We start from the raw sequence: 25,499 nt of genomic DNA on the forward strand, positions 1-25,499 counted from the left end.
TTCATTGCCTTCTCTTTGTCCGGCCCCTGTGCATCGCTTTGAAAAGGCGTTGCATACCTTGGATTTGGTGCGAGCGCTCCGAATCTATGTGTCACGCACCGCCGTTTTTAGGCGGTGCACCTCACTTTTTGTGCTAACCACTGGTCAGCGCAAGGGTTTCGCTGCTTCTAAACCGACCCTAGCTCGTTGGATCAGGTCGGCTATCACCGATGCCTACCAGTGTTCTCAGGTGCCTCCCCCGCCAGGGATTAAGGCGCACTCGACCAGAGCTGTCGGTGCCTCCTGGGCTTTCAGGCACCAGGCTACGGCTCAGCAGGTTTGTCAGGCTGCCACGTGGTCCAGTCTGCACACTTTTTCGAAGCACTACCAAGTGCATGCTCATGCTTCGGCAGATGCGAGCTTGGGCAGACGCATTCTTCAGGCGGCTGTCGCCCATTTGTGAAGTTAGGTTTTGCCTACTTCTCAGTTGGTTTATTCCCACCCATGGACTGCTTTGGAACGTCCCATGGTTTGGGTCTCCCATAAGGAACGATAAAGAAAAAGAGAATTTTGTTTACTTACCGTAAATTCTTTTTCTTATAGTTCCGACATGGGAGACCCAGCACCCTCCCTGTTGCCTGTTGGCAGTTTTTTTGTTCCGTGTGTTTCACCGGCTGTTGTTAGTAGTCAGAGTGAAACTCGGAATAACCGTAACTCTATCTCTACTTATGGGTGGATGTCCTCCTTCAGCTTTTGCACTGAACTGGGTAGATTGTCATCTAGGGGGTGTATATAGCCCGGAGGGAGGAGCTACACGTTTGAGTGTAGTACTTTGTGGGTCCTCCGGAGGCAGAAGCCATACACCCATGGTTTGGGTCTCCCATGTCGGAACTATAAGAAAAAGAATTTACGGTAAGTAAACAAAATTCTCTTTTTTCTAGTGTGCACAGAGCCTTAGACATATAAGCCTTTCACGTTATGGAACGTTCGTTACCATAGAAACAAAAAGTATCACTAAGTCTTATCAGCAGCCCCTCGTATTAGTCTAGTTGCCTGCCTTTGAACTGACTCTAACTTCTGAATGTCCTTTTTAAAATGTGGAGCCCAAAACTGGATCCCATGTTCTAGATGTGGCCTTACAAGTGATTTTATAGAGGGGTAACTGTTACAAATCGGCACCGCCGTCGCTGCAAGCAGTCTGCTGCAGTTCTTGCTTCGCCCAGGCGCCGGCTGCCATTTTTGGCCGTGCCTCGGGTCCTCCAGCTGGCTGCTTCTTCCTCCACATCTAAGTGTGGAGACGCGACTAGGGCGTATGAGTATGCGGATTTTCCCAGCCAAAACCGATGTCCAGTGTTTCGCCTAGTGAGCATGCTCAGCCTGTTAGTTCCATTCCTGAGGCTATGTCCTCAGTTCAGGCTACGTAACATGCTCCCACACTTTGTGCGAAAAGCCTCTTTGCTCAGATACTTGGACTTCGTTCTTTGTCCAAGTCCTGTGATGTGCATGCTCAGGCTGATAGTCTTAAGGCCCTGTCACACACAGAGATAAATCTATGGCAGATCTGTGGTTGCAGTGAAATTGTGGACAATCAGTGCCAGGTTTGTGGCTGTGTACAAATGGAGCAATATGTCCATGATTTCACTGCAACCACAGATCTGCCAAAGATTTATCTGTGTGTGACGGGGCCTTAAGTCTTATTTCTGAGACTAAATGGGCTATAGTCAGCAGTGGGGGCCGCAGGGATCTGTGCTTGGACCGATTCTTTTTACTCTCTTTATTAATGACCTTGTGGATGGGATTGATAGTACAGTGTCAGTCTTTGCCGATGACACCAAACTATGGTGGATATTAAAAACTGACCTGGATAGTACAATATTACAAAAAGATCTGGATAAGATGTCAGAATGGGCAGATACTTGGCAAATGAGATTTAATGTTGATAAATGTAAAGTAATGCACCTAGGACGGAGTAATCCTATAGCTGCGTATACATTAAATGGAAGTAAACTCGGGACTACAGAACAGGAGAAGGACTTGGGTATTCTCATTACAAATAAGCTGAGCAGCAGCACTCAATGTCAAGCACCAGCTGCTAAAGCAAACAAGATTTTAGGGTGTATAAAAAGAGAGATTAGATCCCGTGATCCCAACGTATTGTTACCCCTCTATAAATCACTTGTAAGGCCACATCTGGAATACGGGATTCAGTTTTGGGCTCCACATTTTAAAAAGGACATTCAGAAGTTAGTCAGTTCAAAGGCGGGCAACTAGACTATTACAAGGAATGGAAGGCCTCCCATATGATGACAGGTTGAAAAAGTTAGATATGTTTAGCTTAGAAAAAAGACGTCTCAGAGGAGATCTCATTTATATGTATAAATACATGTGTGGTCAATATAAAGGACTGGCACATGACTTATTTCTTCCAAAGACAGTACTAAGGACCAGGGGGCACTCACTGCGAGTGGAAGAAAAGCGATTCCGGCAGCTAAATAGGAAAGGGTTCTTTACAGTTAGAGCAGTCAGACTGTGGAATGCCCTACCACAAGAGGTAGTAATGGCAGATACTATAACCGCTTTTAAACAAGGGCTGGATGATTTCCTCAGTACACAAAACATTGTTGGTTATAAATGACTTAGTGACTAAATGTAGAACTGGTGGAGGAAGGTTGAACTAGATGGACCGAGGTCTTTTTTCAACCTAAGTAACTATGTAACTATGTAAAGGCCCCGTCACACGCTACGATATATCAGGCGCTCATTTTTAGAAACTCGTTCCTCCTTCTGCACGTCGGTTGTTCATCGTTCCCGAGGCAGCACACGTCGCTCCGTGTGACACCTCTGGAACGACGAACTGCAGCTTACCTGCATCCCGCTGGCAATGCGGAAGGTGTCCTGATGATGTGGGCACTCCGGACTGTCTCACTGAGGCCCACCCCTATGACCTGGCACACCATCATTGGTCATCAGACGATGACTGGTAGGGTGTTTGGGGCAGTGCTGCTATTGTGTCATCAGTGACGTGGCGGTTCTGGATAGGATGCTGGTGATACCACTGATGATGTGGCACTCCCTATTGGCCCCTGGAGGTGCCATTGTGGCTCACACTGGGTTTGGGGTTGACCCTAGGTGTTAAAAGGGCCTGGAGACCACACCATGGTGCACAGTCTTCACATGGTCTTTTCATATGATAGAGCCCTATTGCGGCCTCCACCAATAGTTCTGGAAGCGGTAGATAGGGTTAGGCGTCCGGTGCCTTTCACGCCAAAATTCGTGGCTCGGAAACTTGGAGTCAGGCGCCGCGTTTTCCCTCTCTCCAGTCCTGTTGCAGCAGCCTAGTGGAGTTAACTATGCTGCCGCTGCTGTGACGACGGTCCCATTGTGCCCCCTACGCACACGGACAGTGTACCCTAGGACCCCTTTGGTGCTAACCCATTGTTTGGGTGTGTGGACCCTGTGGCATCAACAGCGTTCACAATGGTCATGGTCCAAGTGGTGTTTAACTTGGATCAGGCTCATATTATTTCAGAGCCACCCAGCTCTGTATTATCCGCCTGACCTACGGGATGCCAGCAGCTCCTTTACCATCTTAGAGCACGGCGGACACCCACTGGCGATTGGGATATTCACCATCTTTATCCTAATCCACCAGTCCCCCCATAACAGTAACAGATAATCTATCAGCCATATAAAATGTCCATACCGAAAAAAGGAGCATAATTAAAAATTACTTGAGGATCTCAATCCTAAGAACAAAAACTTAGAAAAACATGAAAAAAAAGCCGTAGTTACTTACTTCTTTACATTTCCTTCCAAAATTGCCAAAAGATATGAATATAAAATGGCATAAAAAGTCTCTTATTTCATAATCTAATGGTAAAATTTTACCATTAGTCTATTAAGAAACCTGGCTAATTATAACTTGGAAAGGAAACAAGGGCTAATGCTCTAAGCTACATCTGGCCCCTGTTCAGCTACCACCCTTTTTAATGAACAAGTAATTGAACTGGAATATCTGATGGAGAGCCAACAAAGTCTGAACAAAAGGCTCAAATGTGACACTTCTCATCCTTGTGTGCAGATTTCTTTCTCTGTTCACAGTAAGGCTGTGGAGTCTGTAAACCAAACCTCCAACTCCGACTATTTTAATTTCCCAACTCTGACTCCAACTCCCTCATACATGACTCATGTTTGGGATAGCTTTACTGTAGTAGAATGGTGACATCACTACTTATATCATGTAGCTGAAGTGCAGCACAGATACATTTAATCTAAAATCCTAGATTCTTTGATCTGGAATAGAATAGACATTTGTAGGACATTTCATAACTTTCCCAAATTCTTTTGAAAAAATATTCATCACATACTGCACTGAACCGCTGTAGCTAATGTATTATATATAGTTGAAACCAGAAGATTACATCCACTATCTAAATAGACACCGCTGCATGTTTTTCTCACTTTCTGACATGAAATCTGAATAAGGGTACTTTCACACTTGCGTTTTTTTCCTTCCGTCACAATCCGCCCTTTTGGGAAAACAGCGGAATCCGTTAACGGATTCCGCTGTTTCCCATAGACTTGTATCTATGACGGATTGTGTCCAAAAGTACCTGCGTTGCTTCCGTTGACCGATGCTGCGTTGCTTCCGCCGAGCGGTAGTATCGCAGCATGTAATGTTTCTTTTGCGCATGCTCTCTCTGGCTCCCTGCACCCGTAACCAGGGTACACATCGGGTAACCAAGTACAGTGCTTTGCTTAGTTACCCGATATTTACCCTGGCCACGTGTGCATGGAGCCCGACACTTCCCCGCTTGGCTCCGCCCTCTCCCGCACTCCATTCCGCATGTGTATACATACATACATATACATACACACACACCACACACACACACACACACATACACATACACATACACATACACATACACATATATACACACACACACACACCTGTCCTCAGCGCCATGGCCCCGCACGGCTCCACCCACCCCGCACTCCGCCCCTCGCACACATTCTCGGCGGCCAAACGATCAGCTGATCGACCGGCTGCTGTGAGCGATCAGCTGAGCGCCCGGCGACCGGCTGCTGTGAGCGATCAGCTAAGCGACCGGCTGCTGTGAGCGATCAGCTGAGCGCCCGGCGACCGGCTGCTGTGAGCGATCAGCTAAGCGACCGGCTGCTGTGAGCGATCAGCTGAGCGACCGGCTGCTGTGAGCGATCAGCTGAGCGACCGGCTGCTGTGAGCGATCAGCTGAGCACTCGGCGACCGGCTGCTGTGAGCGATCAGCTGATCGTTCACAATAGTCTGCCGCCGGTAACTGTAAAAAAAACAAACCCTGATTCCGTTGTGCCACTAAATGCAACGCATCCGTCGCATCCGTCACACAACGCAATGCAACGGATACCGTTCAATGCAAGTGTGAAATTAGCCTAAACCTTTTTCATTTTGGGTCAATTAAGAACCAAAATTATTTATATTTGACAAGTGCCAGAATAATGAGAGATAGAGAGAATGTTTTAAGGCATTTTTATTTCTGCAATGTCAAAGTTTACATACACTGAAAGTACTATGCCTTTAAACCATATGGGACAGCCCATATGATGATGTCATGTCTTTGGAAGCTTCTGATGTTTATTGCCAACATCCAAGTTAGAGAGACACCTGTGAATGTATTTCAACACCTGAAACACTGCTTCTTTGTATAGCATCATGGGAAAGTCAAAAGAAATTAGCCATGCTCTCAGGAAGAGAATTGTGCACTTGCACAAATCTGGTTCATCCTACCGTAGGTTGCAATTTCCAGATACTTGAAGGTGCCTCGTCAAACAATTATACGCAAGTACAAAAAAGATGTGAATGTTCAGCCATCATACTGCTCAGGAAGAAGACAGGTTCTGTGTACCAGAGATCAACTTGCCTTGGTCAGACATATGCATATCAACCAAAGAACAAAAGCAAAAGAGCTTGTGAAGTTGCTGGCGGAAGCTGGTAAGATTGTGTCATTATCCACAGTGAAACAAGTACTGTGCCAACATGGGCTGAAAAGCCACTTTGCCATGAAGAAGCCAATACTACAAAAGAAGCATAAAAAAGCCAGATTAATGTTTGCAAATGCACACAGGAACAAAAAAACTTTAAGTTTTGGAGACGTCCTGTGGTCTGACGAAACTAAAATTGAACTGTTTGGCCATAATGACCATCGTTACGTTTGGAGGAAAAAAGGTGAACCTTTGAAGCCCAAGAATCAGCATAATGTTGTGGGGTTGTTTTGCTAGAGGAGGGACTGGTGCACTTCACAAAATAAAGGTATCATGAGGAAAGAAGATAATGTGGCAATACTGAAGCATCATCTCAAGACATCAGCCAGGACATGAAGCATACTGCCAAACTGGTTGCAAAGTGGCTTAAGGATAACAAGTCAATGTTTTGAAGTGGCCATCAGAAAGCCCTGATCTCAGTCCTATTGAAAATTTATGGGCAAAGCTGAAAAGCCGGTGCGAGCAAGGTGACCTACAAACATGGCTCAGTTACACCAGTTCTGTCAGAAGGACTGGACCCAAATTCCTACCAACTATTGTGAGAAGCTTGTGGAAGGAGATCCAAAACGTTTAACCCAAGTAATCTAGTATAAAGGCAATGGTTCTAAATACTAATGAAATGTATCTAAACGTTTGACTTTACAGGAAGTAATTAAAATGCCTTAAAACATTCTCTCTCATTATTTTGGCATTTGGCAAATATAAATAATTTTGTTTCCTAATTGACCTAAAACAGGAAAGGTTTATTCTGATTTCATGTCAGATAGTGAGAAAAACTTCAGATGGGCCTTTAACATGGTGTATGTAAACTTCTGGTTTCAACTGTATTTTAGGAGTCTGAGTCGGTCCATTGTATTCGGACTCCGCGCAAATGGACACCGACTCCACAGCCCTGGTTCACAAAACTGACCGTGAACAGAATGGCACCAGATTCTAGTTATAAATATTGGGGGGTTTTGTGATAAGCGGCAGTCCTGTAGTTATGGGATGCACATTTCTTCGGCGCTCCATTGGGAGACCCAGACGATTGGGTGTATAGCTACTGCCTCCGGAGGCCACACAAAGTACTACACCAAAAAGTGTAAGGCCCCTCCCCTTCTGGCTATACACCCCCAGTGGGATCACTGGCTCACCAGTTTTCTGCTTTGTGCGAAGGAGGTCAGACATCCACGCATAGCTCCACTGTTTTTAGTCAGCAGCAGCTGCTGACTATGTCGGATGGAAGAAAAGTGGGCCCATATGGGGCCCCCAGCATGCTCCCTTCTCACCCCACTTTTGTCGGGTGTTTGTTAAGGTTGAGGTACCCATTGCGGGTACGGAGGCTGGAGCCCACATGCTGTTTTCCTTCCCCATCCCCCCTCAGGGCTCTGGGCGAAGTGGGATCTTACAGGTCTCCAGGCACTGAGACCGGGCTCCATCCACAGACCCAGAGAACCTGCTGGATATGGAGCTGAGTATCGTCAGGGACAGGCCCTGCTACATTAAGGTACTCTGTGTCCCCGGGCTAGCGCGCACACACACACCAGCATTGCTGGGAGTGTTAGTGCGCCGGGGGTAACAGCGCGGTGCGCTCGTGCTATTATTCACTGCAGCTTCGCTGAGTGAATTTATGTATTGGGAACTGCCGCGCCGGCCGCTGCTGGGTGTTTTTTACATTGTGGCGCGGCTGGGACTTGTGGTGCGCCGTGGACTTCCGCGCTGGCCGTGCACATGGACGGCCGCGCTTATTACTCGAGTCCCCGGCTTTGCGGCCTAGTTTTCGTTTCGTTCCCGCCTCCAGCCCTGCCAGTCAGGGGAGGGGCGGGACGCTGTACAGACAGTCAGCGCCGAGGGCTGGAGTCTGCTTTGCATTCTCCAGCCCCCTTCACTGGACACAGTGGGACGCCAGTTTCCCGCTCTTGTCTGGGGCACGCCCACGGCCCGCCCCTCGTCACACGAGCTGGAGAAGGACGCCGGCAGCCATTCCTGCACGCAGTCCGAGCTGGGGAACGGAGACATGCTCTGGGCAACCAACACAGGGCTCTGGCGACCACACACCCGCGTTATAGGCGGGCGGTAAGCAGCACCTGAAGTGCTGACCCCACTAAATACCGAAGTGTCCATTTGTATTTTATGATTGTATGCACAGCAGGAGAAATCCTTTTTCAATACACTGCACTGTAGGTCGCTATCTTTGGCTATATGCCCTCCTAGATGGCGAGATAACAGCAGCAAAAAAGCAAGGGTGCTAAGGCACAGATTTTCTAGGCTGCTTGTATTGCATGTGCTGAAGTGTTCATTTGTACTTATGCTTGTATGCTATACATTGCACTGTACGGTCGCTACTCTGGGCTATATTCTCCTAGAGGGCTGGACAACAGCAGCAAAAAGCATGGGTGCTAGGGCACAGGCTTTTTAGGCTGCTTGTATTGCAGGTGTTGAAGTGTTCATTTGTACTTATGCTTGTATGCTATACATTGCACTGTACGGTCGCTACTCTGGGCTATATTCTCCTAGATGGCTGGACAACAGCAGCGAAAAAGCAAGGGTGCCAAGGCACAGGCTTTCTATGCTGCTTGTATTGCATGTGCTGAAGTGTTTATGCTTGTATGCTATACATTGCATAGATGGCTTGAATACAGCAGCAAAAAAGCAACAAGGCTTCCTATGCTGTTTTTCCTGCATGTGATACTGTTCCACCGGCAGGTTCCACTGACCCCCATTGTGTGCAAGCTCCCCTGTAGCACTTGGTCAGCCGGGGTCTCTACTAGAGGTAGCCAAAGGAACCATCTGTGAACCCTGTCCAGGGACAGGGACGGAGTTGCAGTTTCGGCTGATAGATTGTCATGGGATAGAGACTTTGCAGTCCAGACAGGCCATGGGCAATCTTGATTAATGCTCCCTGGCCACCCTCATTTGGAACGTAATCAGTGCTCCGGGGGGGTCCCAGGCATTCCAGGGTGAAGGCTCTGACACGGACGGCAGTCCCAGACAGCCTAAGCTAGCTCGCTGGGTGTGGCACGGCTTCATCACTGGTCAAGGTCCCAGCAAGGACTCTATGTATGATGAGGCAGACGTAGCTGATCAGGGCTTTGGTCCTGACACCGCTCTCAATCCGGATACACCGGATGGTGACGCCATAGTGAATGATCTTATAGCGTCCATCAATGGAATGTTGGATATTTCTCCCTCAGCTCCCCCATTGGAGGAGTCAGCTTCACAGCAGGAGAAATCCTTTTTCAGTACTCATGCGTATATTGCGTATTTTTCTGGCCACGCTGACTTCAGAGAAGCAGTTCAGAAACACCACGCTTACCAGATAAGCGTTTTCTCCAAACGTTTTAAGGATACACGTTATCCCTTTCCCCTGACGTGGTAAAGCGCTAGACCCAGGGTCCAAAGGTGGATCCCCCAATCTCCAGGCTTGCGGCTAGATCCATAGTTGCAGTGGAGATGGGACTTCACTTAAAGATGCCATTGACAGACAGATGGACCTCTGGTTGAAATCTGTCTGTGAAGCTATCAGCGTGTCGGTTGCTCCGGCATTCGCAGCCGTATGGGCACTCTATCCTATTTCAGCTGGGCTTGCGCAGCTGGTCTTGAGCACATGTACATCTGTGCCGCAGGTGGTGTCCTTAACCTCGCAATGTCTGCATTGCGACTTACCCTAGTAATGCTGTCCTGGAGGGACAGTCGAGGTTGGTCCTTCCCAGGCTCGGGCAGGTCCCAATTGTCCTCGTCCAAAAGGGCTCAAAAGGCTCAGAGGGGCTCAGATTCCGGCCGGGCTCAATCACGCCCAAGGAAGGCAGCAGGAGGAACCGCTACCAAGGCGGTCTCCTCATGACTTTCAGCTCTCTCTCTCCGCATCCGCGGTTGGTGGCAGAATCTCCCGCTTGGCGACATTTAGCTGCCACAGGTCACAGACCGGTGGGTGAGAGACATTTTGTCTCACGTGTACAGGATAGAGCTCTGTTCTCGTCCTCCGACTCGATTCTTCAGAACTTCCCCCCCCTCCCCCCACCGAGCCGATGCTCTTCTGCAGGCAGAAGAAGTGGTAATCCCTGTTCCTCTTCAGGAACAAGACACGTTTTTTTCCTCCAATCTGATTGGGGTGCCAAAAAAGGGGTGGCTCTTTCCGTTCCGTTCTGGACCTAAAACTGCTCACCAAGCACGTGAAGGCCAGGCGGTTCCAGATGTAACCCTCCGCTCCGTCATTGCCTCAATGTCGCAAGGAGATTTCCTAGCATCAATAGACATCAGGATGCTTATCTCCACGTGCCGATTGCTCCAGAGCACCAGCGTTTGCTACGTTTTCGTTATTGAAGACGAGCATCTTCAGTGCGTAGCCCTGCCCTTCGGTCTGGCGACAGCCCTACGGGTTTTCACCAAGTTCAGGGCAGCAGTGGGAGCAGTCCTGCACTCTCAGGGTCACTCTGTGATCCTTACTGGGACGATCCACTTGTCAAGGCACCCTCTCAAGAGGCATGCCGACACAGCCTGAACGTGGCGCTGGAGACTCTCCAGAGTTTCGGGTGGATCATCAACTTTTCAAGGTTACATCGGGCACCGACCCAATCGCTGACATATCTGGGCATGGGGTTTCACACTCCCTCAGCGATAGTGAAGCTTCCGCTGGACAAGCAGCGTTCACTACAGACGGGGGTGCAGTCTCTCCTTCAAGGCCAGTCACACCCCTTAAGACGCCTCATGCAGAGGCAGTCACTTTCGCGCAGTTTCATCTGCGTCCACTTCAATGGGACATGCTTTGCCAATGGGTTGGGGAGTCGACATCCCTAGTCAGGAACTTTTCCCTTCTCAGACGGTCAAGGACTCTCTTCAGAGGAGTCCATCCTTCAGATCAATGATCTGGAAATCTGGGCAGTGTATCTTGCCCTGCAAGCCTTCCAGCAGTGGCTGGAAGGAAAACAGATCCGAATTCAGTCGGACAATTCCACAGCGGTGGCAGACATCGCCCACCAAGGCGGAACACGCATCGCCAAGCCTACCAGGCAATCCGGCGGATTCTGATGTGGGTGGGGGACAGAGCATCCACCATATCCGCAGTTCACATCCCGGGCGTAGGAAATTGGGAAGCGGACTTCCTCAGTCGCCTGGGTATGGACGCAGGGGAATGGCCTCTGCACCCAGAATGGTGTCAGGAAATCTGTAGCCGCTGGGGGATGCCGGACGTCGACCTAATGGCGTCTCGGCACAACAACAAGGTCCCGATTTTCATGGCGCGGTCTCACGAGCAAAGTGCTCTGGCGGCAGGCGCCCTAGTTCAGGATTGGTCGCAGTTCCAGCTACCCTATGTCTTCTACCTCTGGCACTGTGGCCCAGAGTGCTACGCAAGCTCAGCTCCGCTTGCCGCCGCGCCATCCTCGTCGTCCCAGACTGGCCGAGGAGGTCGTGGTTCCCGGATCTGTGGCATCTCACGGTCGGCCAACCGTGGGCACTCTCAGACCGGCCAGACTTACTGTCCCAAGGGCCGTTTTTTCCACTGAATTCTACGGCCCTGATCCTGACTGTGTGGCCATCGAGTCCGAGATCCTAGCGTCTTCAGGGTTATCTCAAGACGTCATTGCCACCATGAGACGGGCTAGGAAGCCGGCGTCTGCCAAGATCTACCACAAGACGTGGAAGATATTCTTATCTTAGCGCTCTGCTCAGGGAGTGTCTCACTGGACATTTGCATTGCCTACTTTTCCTTCCTTCCTGCAATCTGGTTTGGGAAAAGGTTTGTCGCTCGGCTCTCTTAACGGACGAGTCCCAGCGCTGTATTCTTTCAGAAGCGCATAGTACGACTTCCTCAGGTACGCACGTTCCTGCAGGGGGTTGGTCACATTGTCCCTCCGTACAAGAGGCCGTTAGACCCATGGGATCTGCACAGGGTACTAATTGCTCTCCAGGAGCCGCCCTTTGAGCCTCTGAGGGATGTTTTTTCACTTTCTCGACTGTCACAGAAAGTGGCCTTTTTGGTTGCGGTCACGTCTCTTCAGAGAGTGTCCGAGCTAGCAGCGCGGTCATCCAAAGCCCCTTTCCTGGTTTTTCACCAAGACAAGGTAGTGCTGCGCCTGATTCCGGGGTTTCTCCCTAAGGTGGTATCCCCCTTTCATCTCAGTCAGGATATCTCCTTACCTTCCTTTTGTCCTCATCCAGTTCATCGATATGAATTGGATTTGCATTTGTTGGATCTGATGAGAGCGCTAATCTACTTTTCCCGCACGGCGCCCCTGCGCCGCTCGGATGCACTCTTTATACTTGTCGCTGGTCAGCGCAAAGGGTCGCAGGCTTCCAAAGCCACCCTGGCTCGATGGATCAAGGAACCAATTCTTGAACCCTACCGTTCTGCTGGGCTTCCGGTTCCATCAGGGCTGAAGGCCCATTCTACCAGAGCCGTGGGTGCGTCCTGGGCATTACGACACCAGGCTACGGCTCAACAGGTGTGCCAGGCAGCTACCTGGTCGAGTCTGCACACTTTCACCAAACATTATCAGGTGCATACCTATGCTTCGGCGGACGCCAGCCTAGGTAGAAGAGTCCTGCAGGCGGCAGTTGCCTCCCCGTAGGGGAGGGCTGTCTTTGCAGCTCTAACATGAGGTATTTCTTTACCCACCCAGGGACAGCTTTTGGACGTCCCAATCGTCTGGGTCTCCCAATGGAGCGCCGAAGAAGAAGGGAATTTTGTTACTTACCGTAAATTCCTTTTCTTCTAGCTCCTATTGGGAGACCCAGCACCCGCCCTGTTGTCCTTCGGGATTTTTGGTGGTTTTTCGGGTACACATGTTGTTCATGTTGAATGGTTTTCAGTTCTCCGATGTTACTTCGGAGTGAATTTGTTTAAACCAGTTATTGGCTTTCCTCCTTCTTGCTTTTGCACTAAAACTGGTGAGCCAGTGATCCCACTGGGGGTGTATAGCCAGAAGGGGAGGGGCCTTACACTTTTTGGTGTAGTACTTTGTGTGGCCTCCGGAGGCAGTAGCTATACACCCAATCGTCTGGGTCTCCCAATAGGAGCTAGAAGAAAAGGAATTTACGGTAAGTAACAAAATTCCCTTCTTTTTTCATGTTGATCCCAAGGTGAATGAAATGCATGTTGTTGCATTGCTGTGATCTTTGCATCAGCCCCAAATTAATATTTGCCAGATGGATGGGGTTGTATATGCTGTATTTCCGATCTATGAAAAGCTACCCATAGCCTCAACCGATCACCAACAACTGATGTATTTCCTTCATGCATCCTTCGGCTGTGGAGTCGGAGTCGTGGAGTCTGAGTCGGAGCTCATTTTGGTGGAGTCGGTATAAAATGCTCCCACTCCTAAAATATATAATAAATTGGGGACAGTAATGCAATGCAGAATGTGCTGAAAATTGTTAGAGATGCTGCCCATGTGGTCACGGCTTTGCCTCCAACCCAAGTTACTGTAGAGAGGTTGTTCTCTAGCCTTAACATTATTAGGTCAGATTTGAGGTCATCTGCGAAGGAGGATATGATGGAGGCAATTCTATTTCTTACAGCAAATTCATAGACTGCACAAATGTTATTTACTCTGTTTTTGTTGAAAACTGTTTTTGCCACTTACATAGTGTATTACAACGTGTTATATTATATTTATATATATATATATATATATATATATATATATATATATATATATATATATATATATATATATATATATATATATATATATATATATATATATATATATATATATATGTATGTATGTATGTATGTATGTATGTATGTATGTATGTATGTATGTATGTTATATATATATATATATATATATATATATATATATATATATATATATATATATATATATATATATATATATATATATATATATATGTATGTATATATGTATGTATATGTTAGGTCCAGAAATATTTGGACAGTGACACAACTTTTGTTATTTTAGCTGTTTACAAAAACATGTTCAGAAATACAATTATATATATAATATGGGCTGAAAGTGTACACTCCCAGCTGCAATATGAGAGTTTTCACATCCAAATCAGAGAAAGGGTTTAGGAATCATAGCTCTGTAATGCATAGCCTCCTCTTTTTCAAGGGACCAAAAGTAATTGGACAAGGGACTCTAAGGGCTGCAATTAACTCTGAAGGCGTCTCCCTCGTTAACCTGTAATCAATGAAGTAGTTAAAAGGTCTGGGGTTGATTACAGGTGTGTGGTTTTGCATTTGGAAGCTGTTGCTGTGACCAGACAACATGCGGTCTAAGGAACTCTCAATTGAGGTGAAGCAGAACATCCTGAGGCTGAAAAAAAAGAAAAAATCCATCAGAGAGATAGCAGACATGCTTGGAGTAGCAAAATCAACAGTCGGGTACATTCTGAGAAAAAAGGAATTGACTGGTGAGCTTGGGAACTCAAAAAGGCCTGGGCGTCCACGGATGACAACAGTGGTGGATGATCGCCGCATACTTTCTTTGGTGAAGAAGAACCCGTTCACAACATCAACTGAAGTCCAGAACACTCTCAGTGAAGTAGGTGTATCTGTCTCTAAGTCAACAGTAAAGAGAAGACTCCCTGAAAGTAAATACAAAGGGTTCACATCTAGATGCAAACCATTCATCAATTCCAAAAATAGACAGGCCAGAGTTAAATTTGCTGAAAAACACCTCATGAAGCCAGCTCAGTTCTGGAAAAGTATTCTATGGACAGATGAGACAAAGATCAACCTGTACCAGAATGATGGGAAGAAAAAAGTTTGGAGAAGAAAGGGAACGGCACATGATCCAAGGCACACCACATCCTCTGTAAAACATGGTGGAGGCAACGTGATGGCATGGGCATGCATGGCTTTCAATGGCACTGGGTCACTTGTGTTTATTGATGACATAACAGCAGACAAGAGTAGCCGGATGAATTCTGAAGTGTACCGGGATATACTTTCAGCCCAGATTCAGCCAAATGCCGCAAAGTTGATCGGACGGCGCTTCATAGTACAGATGGACAATGACCCCAAGCATACAGCCAAAGCTACCCAGGAGTTCATGAGTGCAAAAAAGTGGAACATTCTGCAATGGCCAAGTCAATCACCAGATCTTAACCCAATTGAGCATGCATTTCACTTGCTCAAATCCAGACTTAAGACGGAAAGACCCACAAACAAGCAAGACCTGAAGGCTGCGGCTGTAAAGGCATGGCAAAGCATTAAGAAGGAGGAAACCCAGCGTTTGGTGATGTCCATGGGTTCCAGACTTAAGGCAGTGATTGCCTCCAAAGGATTCACAACAAAATAATGAAAATAAAGATATTTTGTTTGGGTTTGGTTTATTTGTCCAATTACTTTTGACCTCCTAAAATGTGGAGTGTTTGTAAAGAAATGTGTACAATTCCTACAATTTCTATCAGATATTTTTGTTCAAACCTTCAAATTAAACGTTACAATCTGCCCTTGAATTCTGTTGTAGAGGTTTCATTTCAAATCCAATGTGGTGGCATGCAGAGCCCAACTCGCGAAAATTGTGTCACTTTCCAAATATTTCTGGACCTATGTATGTATGTGTGTATGTATGTATGTGTGTATGTATGTGTGTGTGTATGTATATGTGTGTGTGTGTGTGTGTGTATATATATATATATATGTATGTATGTATGTATGTATGTATGTATGTATGTATATATATATATACAACTTTAGAACACAAAAAACTGTAATTGTAAATATTACATATTTACAATTTATTACAGTTTGTGTTCTAAAGTTGTATACCAATAAATATATTTTATGTTCTATCTAAATATCTTGATTATTTTATCATAAAAATGAATTATGTCTGATGTTCACATTGTACTACAATAAATGTTTCACTTAACTATAAGGAATATATGTGGGAGTCGGTGCATGGGAAATTGAGGAGTCTGAGTCAGAAGGATTTTATTTTCCAATAGCTGTGTCTCTCTCCATTTCATTGAAGCAGAAATGCCATCTGCGATTTAAACCTCCCCTTTGGGACAGGCAAAATATCAAGTTCTTCCACTCCCTGGCTGGTGTGATGAGCTTTACTATCTTTTACTGCCAGTGTCTTACTAACAATTTCTTTCTTGTCACAAACATATCGAACATTGATGGCAAAATAGTTCAGTGAAATGCAGTGACTCCAGGCATCCAGCAAAGGCAATGGGTGAAAAGATAGGACATTGAGACACATCGTTTTGTGAGGATCATCACAAAGAATGAGCATGTCAGTTTGTGTGGTGTTTTTCTAATCTGCTTTTGCTATTGAAAGTATTATTTATGAGCTCAAAAACCTTTCAGGTGATGCGGTTTTTTAAAAAGCTGATCTGCTTTTGCAGCTAAAAAAAACGTATCCTCAAATGCAGCAAAAACGCTGTGTGAATGTAGCCTTAGATCAGAAATAGAACAGACATTTATAGGACACTTCATAAGTTTCCCAAATTCCTATGACAAAAATGTCATCACACGCTGCATTGCACTACAGTCCCCAATTATAGATTTTCGGAGTCTGTGCATTTTATACAGACTCCGACTCCACCAAAATGAACTCCGACTCCACAGCCCTGCTTGGATCTCCTCATACCTAACCGACCGAACTTTCAGCATCTCCCACTCTCACACCACTTCCTCATCTCGCCCCCTATCTGTTGGTGTCTACCAAGGTTCAGTTCTTGGACCACTGCTGCTTTCCACCTACACCTTTAGCCTGGAACAGCTCATAGAGGCCCATGACTTTCAGTATCATCTCTACACTGATAATACGCAGATCTACCGCTCTGGAACTGACATCACCTCCTTACTATCTAGAATCCCACAATATCTATCTGCTATTTCATCCTTTCTCTGCTCGATTTCTAAAACTGAACATAGATAAAGCAGAATTCATTACCTTTCCTGCTCCTCATTCAACCCCTCAACTGACCTATCCATCGAAGTCAGTGGTTGCTCCCTCTTCCCCAGGGCCACATTCTCACTGCCTTGGGGTGACCCTTGATTTTGCTGTCTCCTTCAAGCCACACATCCAAGCCCTCTTCACCTCCTGTCTCCAATTCAAAAATATTTCCCGGATTCTTACATTCCTTTCCCAAAAAGCTGCAAAAACACTTATTATGCATGCCGTAATTATCTGCCACCTGGACTATTGCAACCCCCTCCTCTGTGGCCTCCCTGCTAATAGTCTATTTTACCAACTAATCTACCTGTCTCTCCACTACTCCCCAACCTCTTCTCTCTGCCAATCCCTTCACTGGCTTCCCATTGCCTAATGACTCCAATTCGAAACCCTAACCATGATATACAAAGCCATCCATGACCGGTCTCCTCCATATATCTGTGACCTTGTCTCCCGGTACCTACCTGCATGTAACCCTGTGTGTGTATATATACAGTGGGGGAAATAGTTATTTGATCCCTTTATTGATTTTGTAAGTTTGCCCACTGACAAAGAGATGAACAGTCTATATAATTTTAATGGTAGGTTAATTTTAACAGTGATAGATTAGAATATCCAAAATAACATCCAGAAAATCACATTGTATAAATTATGTAAATTTACTTGCATTTTACATAGAGAAATAAGTATTTATTTATTTATTTATTTATTTAGGCAAACAAGACTTAAGACTTGTTGGCAAAACCCTTGCTGGCAAGCACAACAGTCAGATTTTTTTTTTTTTTCTTGTACTTGTTGTGGTTTGCACACGTCGGGTCGAATTTTGGTCCACTCCTCTTTGCAGATCATCTCTATAACATTAAGATTTTCTGGCTGTTGCTTGGCAGTTAAGAGCTTCAGTTCCCTCCATAAGTTTTCTATGAATTAAGGTGTGGAGACTGGCCAGGCCACTCCATGACCTTAATGTGCTTCTATTTGAGCCACTGCTTTGTTGCCTTGGCTGTATGTTTTAGGTCATTGTTGTGCTGGAACACCCAGCCAGGACCCATTTTCAATGTCCTGGCTGAGGGAAGGAGATTGTCACTCAGGATTTTACGATATTTAGTAACATTCATTGTCCCATTGATGTGGGGAAGTAGTCCTGTGCCCTTAGCAGAGAAACACCCCCAAAACATAATGTTTCCACCTCCATGCTTGACAGTGGGGCAGTGTTCTTTGGGTCATAGGCATAATTTCTATTCCTCCAAACATGATGAGTTGAGTTAATGCCAAAGAGCTCAATTTTTGTCTCATCTGGTCACAAGACCTTCTCCCAGTCACTCTCAGAATCATACAGGTGTTCACTGGCAAACTTCAGACGGGCCTGCACATGTGCCATCTTGAGCAGTGGGACTTGGTGGACACTGCAGGATTTTCATCCATTACGGCGTATTGTGTTACCAATGGTTTTCTTAGTGAGTGTTCATATATAATGAAAAAAGAATGAAAACTGGTTCCCTTGCCGGTTTCCCATGCTGGTACTAACCTGATTTCTAACTAGACTGGCCGCACCTACCAATGTGAACAGGTGCATATCTGTTAGTGATATGAAATATATAAGAAAAAAAAATTGAACAGTCGCACACTGCAAAACCACAAAAATACCTAATTAAATATATAGAAATCTAAATACCTCCAAAAAATATTTTATTAGGTAGAGTATTTTTGTGGTTTTGCAGCGAGTGATCGGCAAGGGAACCCCTGTTTTCATTCTTTTTTCATTATATATTGTATGTAACAGGGAGTGGTGCTCTGTTTGCTGGATTTGCACTCTAGCCCCTGGCAGCTTTATTAGCCTTTATGTTCACCTGCTGATCTTGTAGGTTTTTAAAGCCCAGACCTAATAAAATATTTTTTGGAGGCATTTAGTTTATTAAAATGGCCATTGTAATACTAGCCCAGCGTCACTTCACGGCACCACTCCTTTGCTGGGTTCTACTCTAAACTGCATCTTTTCTGGGCTTTAAAAACCTACAAGATCAGATTATACAAGATTATATAATGAAAAAAGAATGAAAACAGAGGTTTCTGACAGTCGCACACTGCAAAACCGCAAAAATACTCTACCTAATATATATAAATCTAAATGCCTCCAAAAAATATTTATTAGGTAAAGTATTTTTGTGTTTTTTCAGTGTGCGACTGTTCCTTTTCTCTCATATATTTCACATCACGTACAGATACGCACCTGTGCACATTGGTAGGTGCTGCCAGTCCAGTTTGAAATCAGGATAGTACCAGCGTGGGAGACCAGCAAGGGTACCCCTGTTTCATTCTGTTTTCTTTGTATATTGAATGTAACAGGGAGTGATGCTCTGTTTTGCACTCTAGCTTCTGGCAGCTTCATTAGCCTTTTTTGTGTTCACCAGCTGATCTTGTAGGTTTTTAAAACCTAGAAAAGATGCAGTTTAGAGTAGGACCCAGCAAGGAAGTGGCCCTGGGCTAACGTTACAGAGGGGCCATTTTAATATTCTAAATACCTAAAAAAAAAACCCCATTTTATTAGGTAAAGTATTTTTGTGGTTTTGCAGTGTGCGACTGTTCCTTTTTTTTATATAGATAGAGAGAGAGAGATAAATATATATATATATATATATATATATATATATATATATATATATATATATATATATATATATATATATATATATATATATATATATATATATATATATATATATATATATATATATATATATATATATATAGCGAGATAGATATATATATATATATATAGAGATCTCTCTCTCTCTCTCTCTCTCTCTCTCTCTCTCTCTCTCTCTCTCTCTCTCTCTCTCTCTCTCTCTCTCTCTCTCTCTCTCTCTCTCTCTCTCTCTCTCTCTCTCTCTCATATTCATATATATATATATATATATATATATATATATATATATATATATATATATATATATAAATTCTGCACACAGTGTACATACACATTTCTCATTTTATATATATTATAATATATAAAATGAGAAATGTGTATGTACACTTCTCATTTTATATATTATATATATATAAAATGAGAAATGTGTATGTACACTGTGCAGAATTATTGAATTATTAGGCAAATGAGTATTTTTATCACATGATACTTTCGTGTGTGTGTGTATGTATGTGTGTGTATATATATATATATATATATATATATAGATAGATAGATAGATAGCTACATAGATAGATACATAGATACATACATAGATACATAGATACATACATAGATACATATATACATACATATATACATATATATGTGTGTGTGTGTGTATATATATATATATATATATATATGTATATATGTGTGTGTGTGTGTGTGTGTATGTATATATGTGTGTATGTATGTGTGTATGTGTATGTATGTATGTATGTATGTATATGTATGTGTATGTATGTATATGTATGTGTATGTATGTGTATGTATGTACAGGGCTGTATTTTGCCTTCATGCTGCCCTAGGCACTTTAAGTGGTCGCGCCCCTTAGTGACAACGTAAAACTGAGTTTTCGCACACGACATCTGTTTAAGGCAGATCTACTCTGTAGCACACTTTAAAAAGTATCAATAAGAAACGAACCCCCCCCCCCCAATGGGGATCACCACAGGCACATCAAAACATAGCATGAGTATAAAATATTCCCACCACATCGTCCCCACTTATATACTGTGACTGTGACACTGCCCCTAATAAACACCACACTGCCCTCCCTTATAAACTACTGTATATGCACCACACCTTCCTCGATTATGAAATATGATCTGTACATTGTGAGGAGGGAGCAGCATGATGTGAGGACAATGTGCCATGCATGCTGCCCCCTCCTCACAATGTCCCATGCATGCTGCCCCCTCCTCACAATGTCCCATGCATGCTGCCCCCTCCTCACAATGTCCCATGCATGCTGCCTCCTCCTCACAATGTCCCATGCATGCTGCCCCCTCCTCACAATGTCCCATGCATGCTGCCCCCTCCTCACAATGTCCCATGCATGCTGCTCCCTCGTCACAATGTCCCATGCATGCTGCTCCCTCCTCACAATGTCCCATGCTTGCTGCCCCCTCCTCACAATGTCCCATGCATGCTGCCCCCTTCTCACAATGTCCCATGCATGCTGCCCCCTTCTCACAATGTCCCATGAATGCTGCCCCCTCCTCACAATGTCCCTTGCATGCTGCCCCCTCCTCACAATGTCCCATGCATGCTGCCCCCTCCTCACAATGTCCCTTGCATGCTGCCCCCTTCTCACAATGTCCCATGCTTGCTGCCCCCTCCTCACAGTGTCCCATGCATGCTGCCCCCTCCTCACAATGTCCCATGCATGCTGCTCCCTCATCACAATGTCCCTTGCATGCTGCCCCCTCCTCACAATGTCCCTTGCATGCTGCCCCCTCCTCACAATATCCCATGCATGCTGCCCCCTCCTCACAATGTCCCATGCATGCTGCCCCCTCCTCACAATGTCCCATGCATGCTTCCCCCTCCTCACAATGTCCCATGCATGCTGCTCTCTCCTCACAATGTCCCATGCATGCTGCCTCCTCTTCACAATGTCCCATGCATGCTGCTCCCTCCTCACAATGTCCCATGCATGCTGCTCCCTCCTCACAATGCCCCATGCATGCTGCTCCCTCCGCACAATGTCTCATGCTTGATGCTCCCTCCTCACAATGTCCCATGCATGCTGCTCCTTCCTCACAATGTCCCATGCATGCTGCTCCCTCCTCACAATGTCTCATGCATGCTTCCCCCTCCTCACAATGTCCCATGCATGCTGCCCCCTCCTCAGTGTCCCATGCATGCTGCCCCCGTCTCACAATGTCCTATGCATGCTGTCCCTCTTCATGAGCTCCTAATGCTGCCTTCCTCTTTTCCATAATGAGACCTTCATGTTGCCCCACTCATGCTAAGACCACCACACTAACGCTTATGCTGAGACCCCCCCCCCACACACACTACCCCACTCTTGATATTGACTCCCCTACATTGCCCCACTCCATACTGATCCCACACATGCTGCCCCTTCTTCACAATGAGCTCCCAATGCTGCCCCCTCTTATTCTGAGTCCTTACACTCCCCCCACCCAATCGATTTTGTCATTGCACTATCCCTCATCCCTTGTCCTCTGTCTCTAGCATTAGCCCCTCTCTCCCACTCCCCCAGCATCAGCCTCTCTCCCCCCCAGCATCAGCCTCTATCTTCCCTCAGCATCAGCCTCTCTTCCCCAGTCTCAGCCTTTGCCTCCCCCCAACCTCAGCCTGCCCCAGTCTCCGCCTCAGCCTCCCTCCAGCCTCCCTCCAGTCTCAGCCTCAGCCTCCCTCAAGTCTCAGCCTCAGCCTCCCTCCAGTCTCAGCCTCAGCCTCCCTCCAGCCTCCCCCCAGTCTCTGCCTCTGCCTCCCTCCAGCCTCCCCCCAGTCTCAGCCTCTGCCTCCCTCCAGTCTCTGCCTCTGTCTCCCTCCAGCCTCCCCCCAGTCTCTGCCTCTGCCTCCCTCCAGCCTCCCCCCAGTCTCAGCCTCTGCCTCCCTCCAGCCTCCCTCCAGTCTCTGCCTCTGCCTCCCTCCAGCCTCCCCCCAGTCTCTGCCTCTGCCTCCCTCCAGCCTCCCCCCAGTCTCTGCCTCTGCCTCCCTCTAGCCTCCCCCCAGTCTCTGCCTCTGCCTCCCTCCAGCCTCCCCCCAGTCTCAGCCTCTGCCTCTCTCCAGCCTCCCCCCAGTCTCAGCCTCTGCCTCCCTCCAGCCTCCCCCCAGTCTCTGCCTCTGCCTCCCTCCAGCCTCCCCCCAGTCTCTGCCTCCCTCCAGCCTCCCCCAGTCTCTGCCTCTGCCTCCCTCCAGCCTCCTCACAGTCTCAGCCTCTGCCTCTCTCCAGCCTCCCCCCAGTCTCTGCCTCTGCCTCTCTCCAGCCTCCCCCCAGTCTCTGCCTCTGCCTCCCTCCAGCCTCCCCCCAGTCTCTGCCTCTCTCCAGCCTCCCCCCAGTCTCTGCCTCTGCCTCTCTCCAGCCTCCCCCCAGTCTCAGCCTCTGCCTCTCTCCAGCCTCCCCCCAGTCTCAGCCTCTGTCTCCCTCCAGCCTCTTCCCAGTCTCTGCCTCTGCCTCCCTCCAGCCTCCCCCCAGTCTCTGCCTCTGCCTCCCTCCAGCCTCCCCCAGTCTCAGCCTCTGCCTCCCTCCAGCCTCCCCACAGTCTCAGCCTCTGCCTCCCTCCAGTCTCAGCCTCTGCCTCCCTCCAACCTCCCCCCAGTCTCAGCCTCTGCCTCTCTCCAGTCTCAGCCTCTGCCTCCCTCCAGCCTCCCCCCCAGTCTCAGCCTCTGCCTCCCTCCAGTCTCTGCCTCTGCCTCCCTCCAGTCTCTGCCTCTGCCTCCCTCCAGTCTCTGCCTCCCTCCAGCCTCCCCCCAGTCTCTGCCTCTGCCTCCCTCCAGCCTCCCCCCAGTCTCAGCCTCTGCCTCCCTCCAGCCTCCCCCCAGTCTCTGCCTCTGCCTCCCTCCAGCCTCCCCCCAGTCTCAGCCTCTACCTCTCTCCAGCCTCCCCCCAGTCTCAGCCTCTGCCTCCCTCCAGCCTCCCCCCAGTCTCAGCCTCTGCCTCCCTCCAGCCTCCCCCAGTCTCAGCCTCTGCCTCCCTCCAGCCTCCCCACAGTCTCAGCCTCTGCCTCCCTCCAGTCTCAGCCTCTGCCTCCCTCCAGCCTCTCCCCAGTCTCAGCCTCTGCCTCTCTCCAGTCTCAGCCTCTGCCTCCCCCCAGTCTCAGCCTCTGCCTCCCTCCAGCCTCCCCCCAGTCTCAGCCTCTGCCTCCCTCCAGTATCTGCCTTTGCCGCCTCCCCCCCCCCCCGCATGCACAGATCTCCGGTCTGCATTAGAGACACTCCCACGCTCCTTATGACTCCACTTACCTGCTCCAGTGCCCGCCGCCATCTTCCTGACTCACGTGAGTATCCTCTTCTGACACCGGCTTCCATCACGGCGTCCTCCGCGGCGTCCTGCTGTGAGCTCTGCATGTGACGTCCACACAGCAGTGGACGCAGCACAGAGGAAGGAGCTGATTGGCGCGCGCCTGTGACCCCGGAAGTGCAGGCGCCGGCAGTTCCGGGGTCAATCAGCTCCCTGTGCTCGGCGGCCACAAAAAAAAAATGTAAAAAAAAAAAAAAAAAAAAAAAAAATTTTTTTTTTTTGCTGCCAGAAGGTGCCGCCCCTCACAATCTGCCGCCCTAGGCACCGGACCACGGGTGCCTAATGGTAAATACGGCCCTGTGTATGTATATGTATGTATATGTATGTGTATGTATGTATATGTATATGTATGTATATGTATGTATATGTATATGTATGTATATGTATGTATATGTATGTATATGTATGTATATGTATGTATATGTATGTATATGTATGTATATGTATGTATATGTATGTATATGTATGTATATGTATGTATATGTATGTATATGTATGTATATGTATATATATGTATATATATGTATATATGTATATGTGTATATATATGTATATATGTGTATATATATGTGTATATGTGTATATGTGTATATATATGTGTATATGTGTATATGTGTATATGTGTATATGTGTATATGTGTATATGTGTATATGTGTATATGTGTATATGTGTATATATGTATATATATATATATAATATAGTATGTATGTATGTCAATTGCATATTGTCCTGATGAATGGAGGCAGCGGAGTGGTGTTCTTATCAACTTGTTGGCGGCGGTGGGATATCTGTGTGGTTCCCCTCCTGCACCCTGCCATGTCACAAAAAATGACACAAAAAGACACAAATTATGATCAAATGAGAAAAAGGATTCCAGGAGTGCTTTTTCTTTACCATTTCATTGTTGCTGTTGTCAAAGGAAATAAATGTATTGTCTCTATTTTTCCACAGCATTTGAATTATCTTTGTCAGAGGGCAACAGACTTGAAAAGCGACTTTTCCACTCAACATTTGCTACTGTAAGTGTGAATACCAAGTGTAATATAATTGTGTAATGATGTAGAGAATGCAATATTTATTGCTTGTAATTTAATTTTGTAGGATGACCGTAAAGAAGGAATGACTGCTTTCTTAGAGAAGAGGAAGGCAAATTTTAATGACCAATAAAATCTTACCTTTAGGGTTGACTGCACACATATTTAAAAATTACAATCTTCCAAATAAAATTTTTCAATTGATCCATTGCATTCCTTGTCTCAATTTTTCTAGAGAAGATGTGTTCAACTGCATCATCGTTTAATATTATTTACAGCACACATTTTTCCTTCGCAAACCCGGACGTTATCTATTAGATAAGAGATTAGGTGACCTAAGGGGTACTTCTCACATAGCGAGATCGCTAGCGAGATCGCTGCTGAGTCACGGTTTTCATGACGCACCAGTGACCTCATTAGCGATCTCGCTCTGTGTGACACTGTGAGATCGCTGCTCGTTACACACCGTGCTGGTTCATTTTTTGGACGTTGCTCTCCCGCTGTGAAGCACACATCGCTGTGTTTGACAGCGAGAGAGCAACGATCTGAATGTGCAGGGAGCAGGAAGCCGGCGTCTGGCAGCCTGCGGTAAGCTGTAACCAAGGTAAATATCGGGTAA

General features: G+C 46.6%; 1 protein-coding gene across 1 annotated transcript in view; it reads left to right on the top strand.

Moving 5' to 3' along the window:
• ECHS1 (enoyl-CoA hydratase, short chain 1) overlaps positions 1-25,085 on the top strand; it is an 86,215-nt gene extending 61,130 nt beyond the window's left edge. The window contains exons 7-8 of the mRNA XM_075347386.1: positions 24,798-24,865; positions 24,948-25,085. Of these exons, the coding sequence (XP_075203501.1) occupies positions 24,798-24,865; positions 24,948-25,013 (134 nt within the window). The 3' untranslated portion in view covers positions 25,014-25,085. The remainder of the gene's footprint in view (positions 1-24,797; positions 24,866-24,947) is intronic.
• Positions 25,086-25,499: the final 414 nt, after the last annotated feature.

The sequence above is a fragment of the Anomaloglossus baeobatrachus genome, chromosome 5 (genome assembly GCF_048569485.1).
Source record: "Anomaloglossus baeobatrachus isolate aAnoBae1 chromosome 5, aAnoBae1.hap1, whole genome shotgun sequence".
In the NCBI taxonomy this organism is placed as follows: Eukaryota; Metazoa; Chordata; class Amphibia; order Anura; family Aromobatidae; genus Anomaloglossus; species Anomaloglossus baeobatrachus.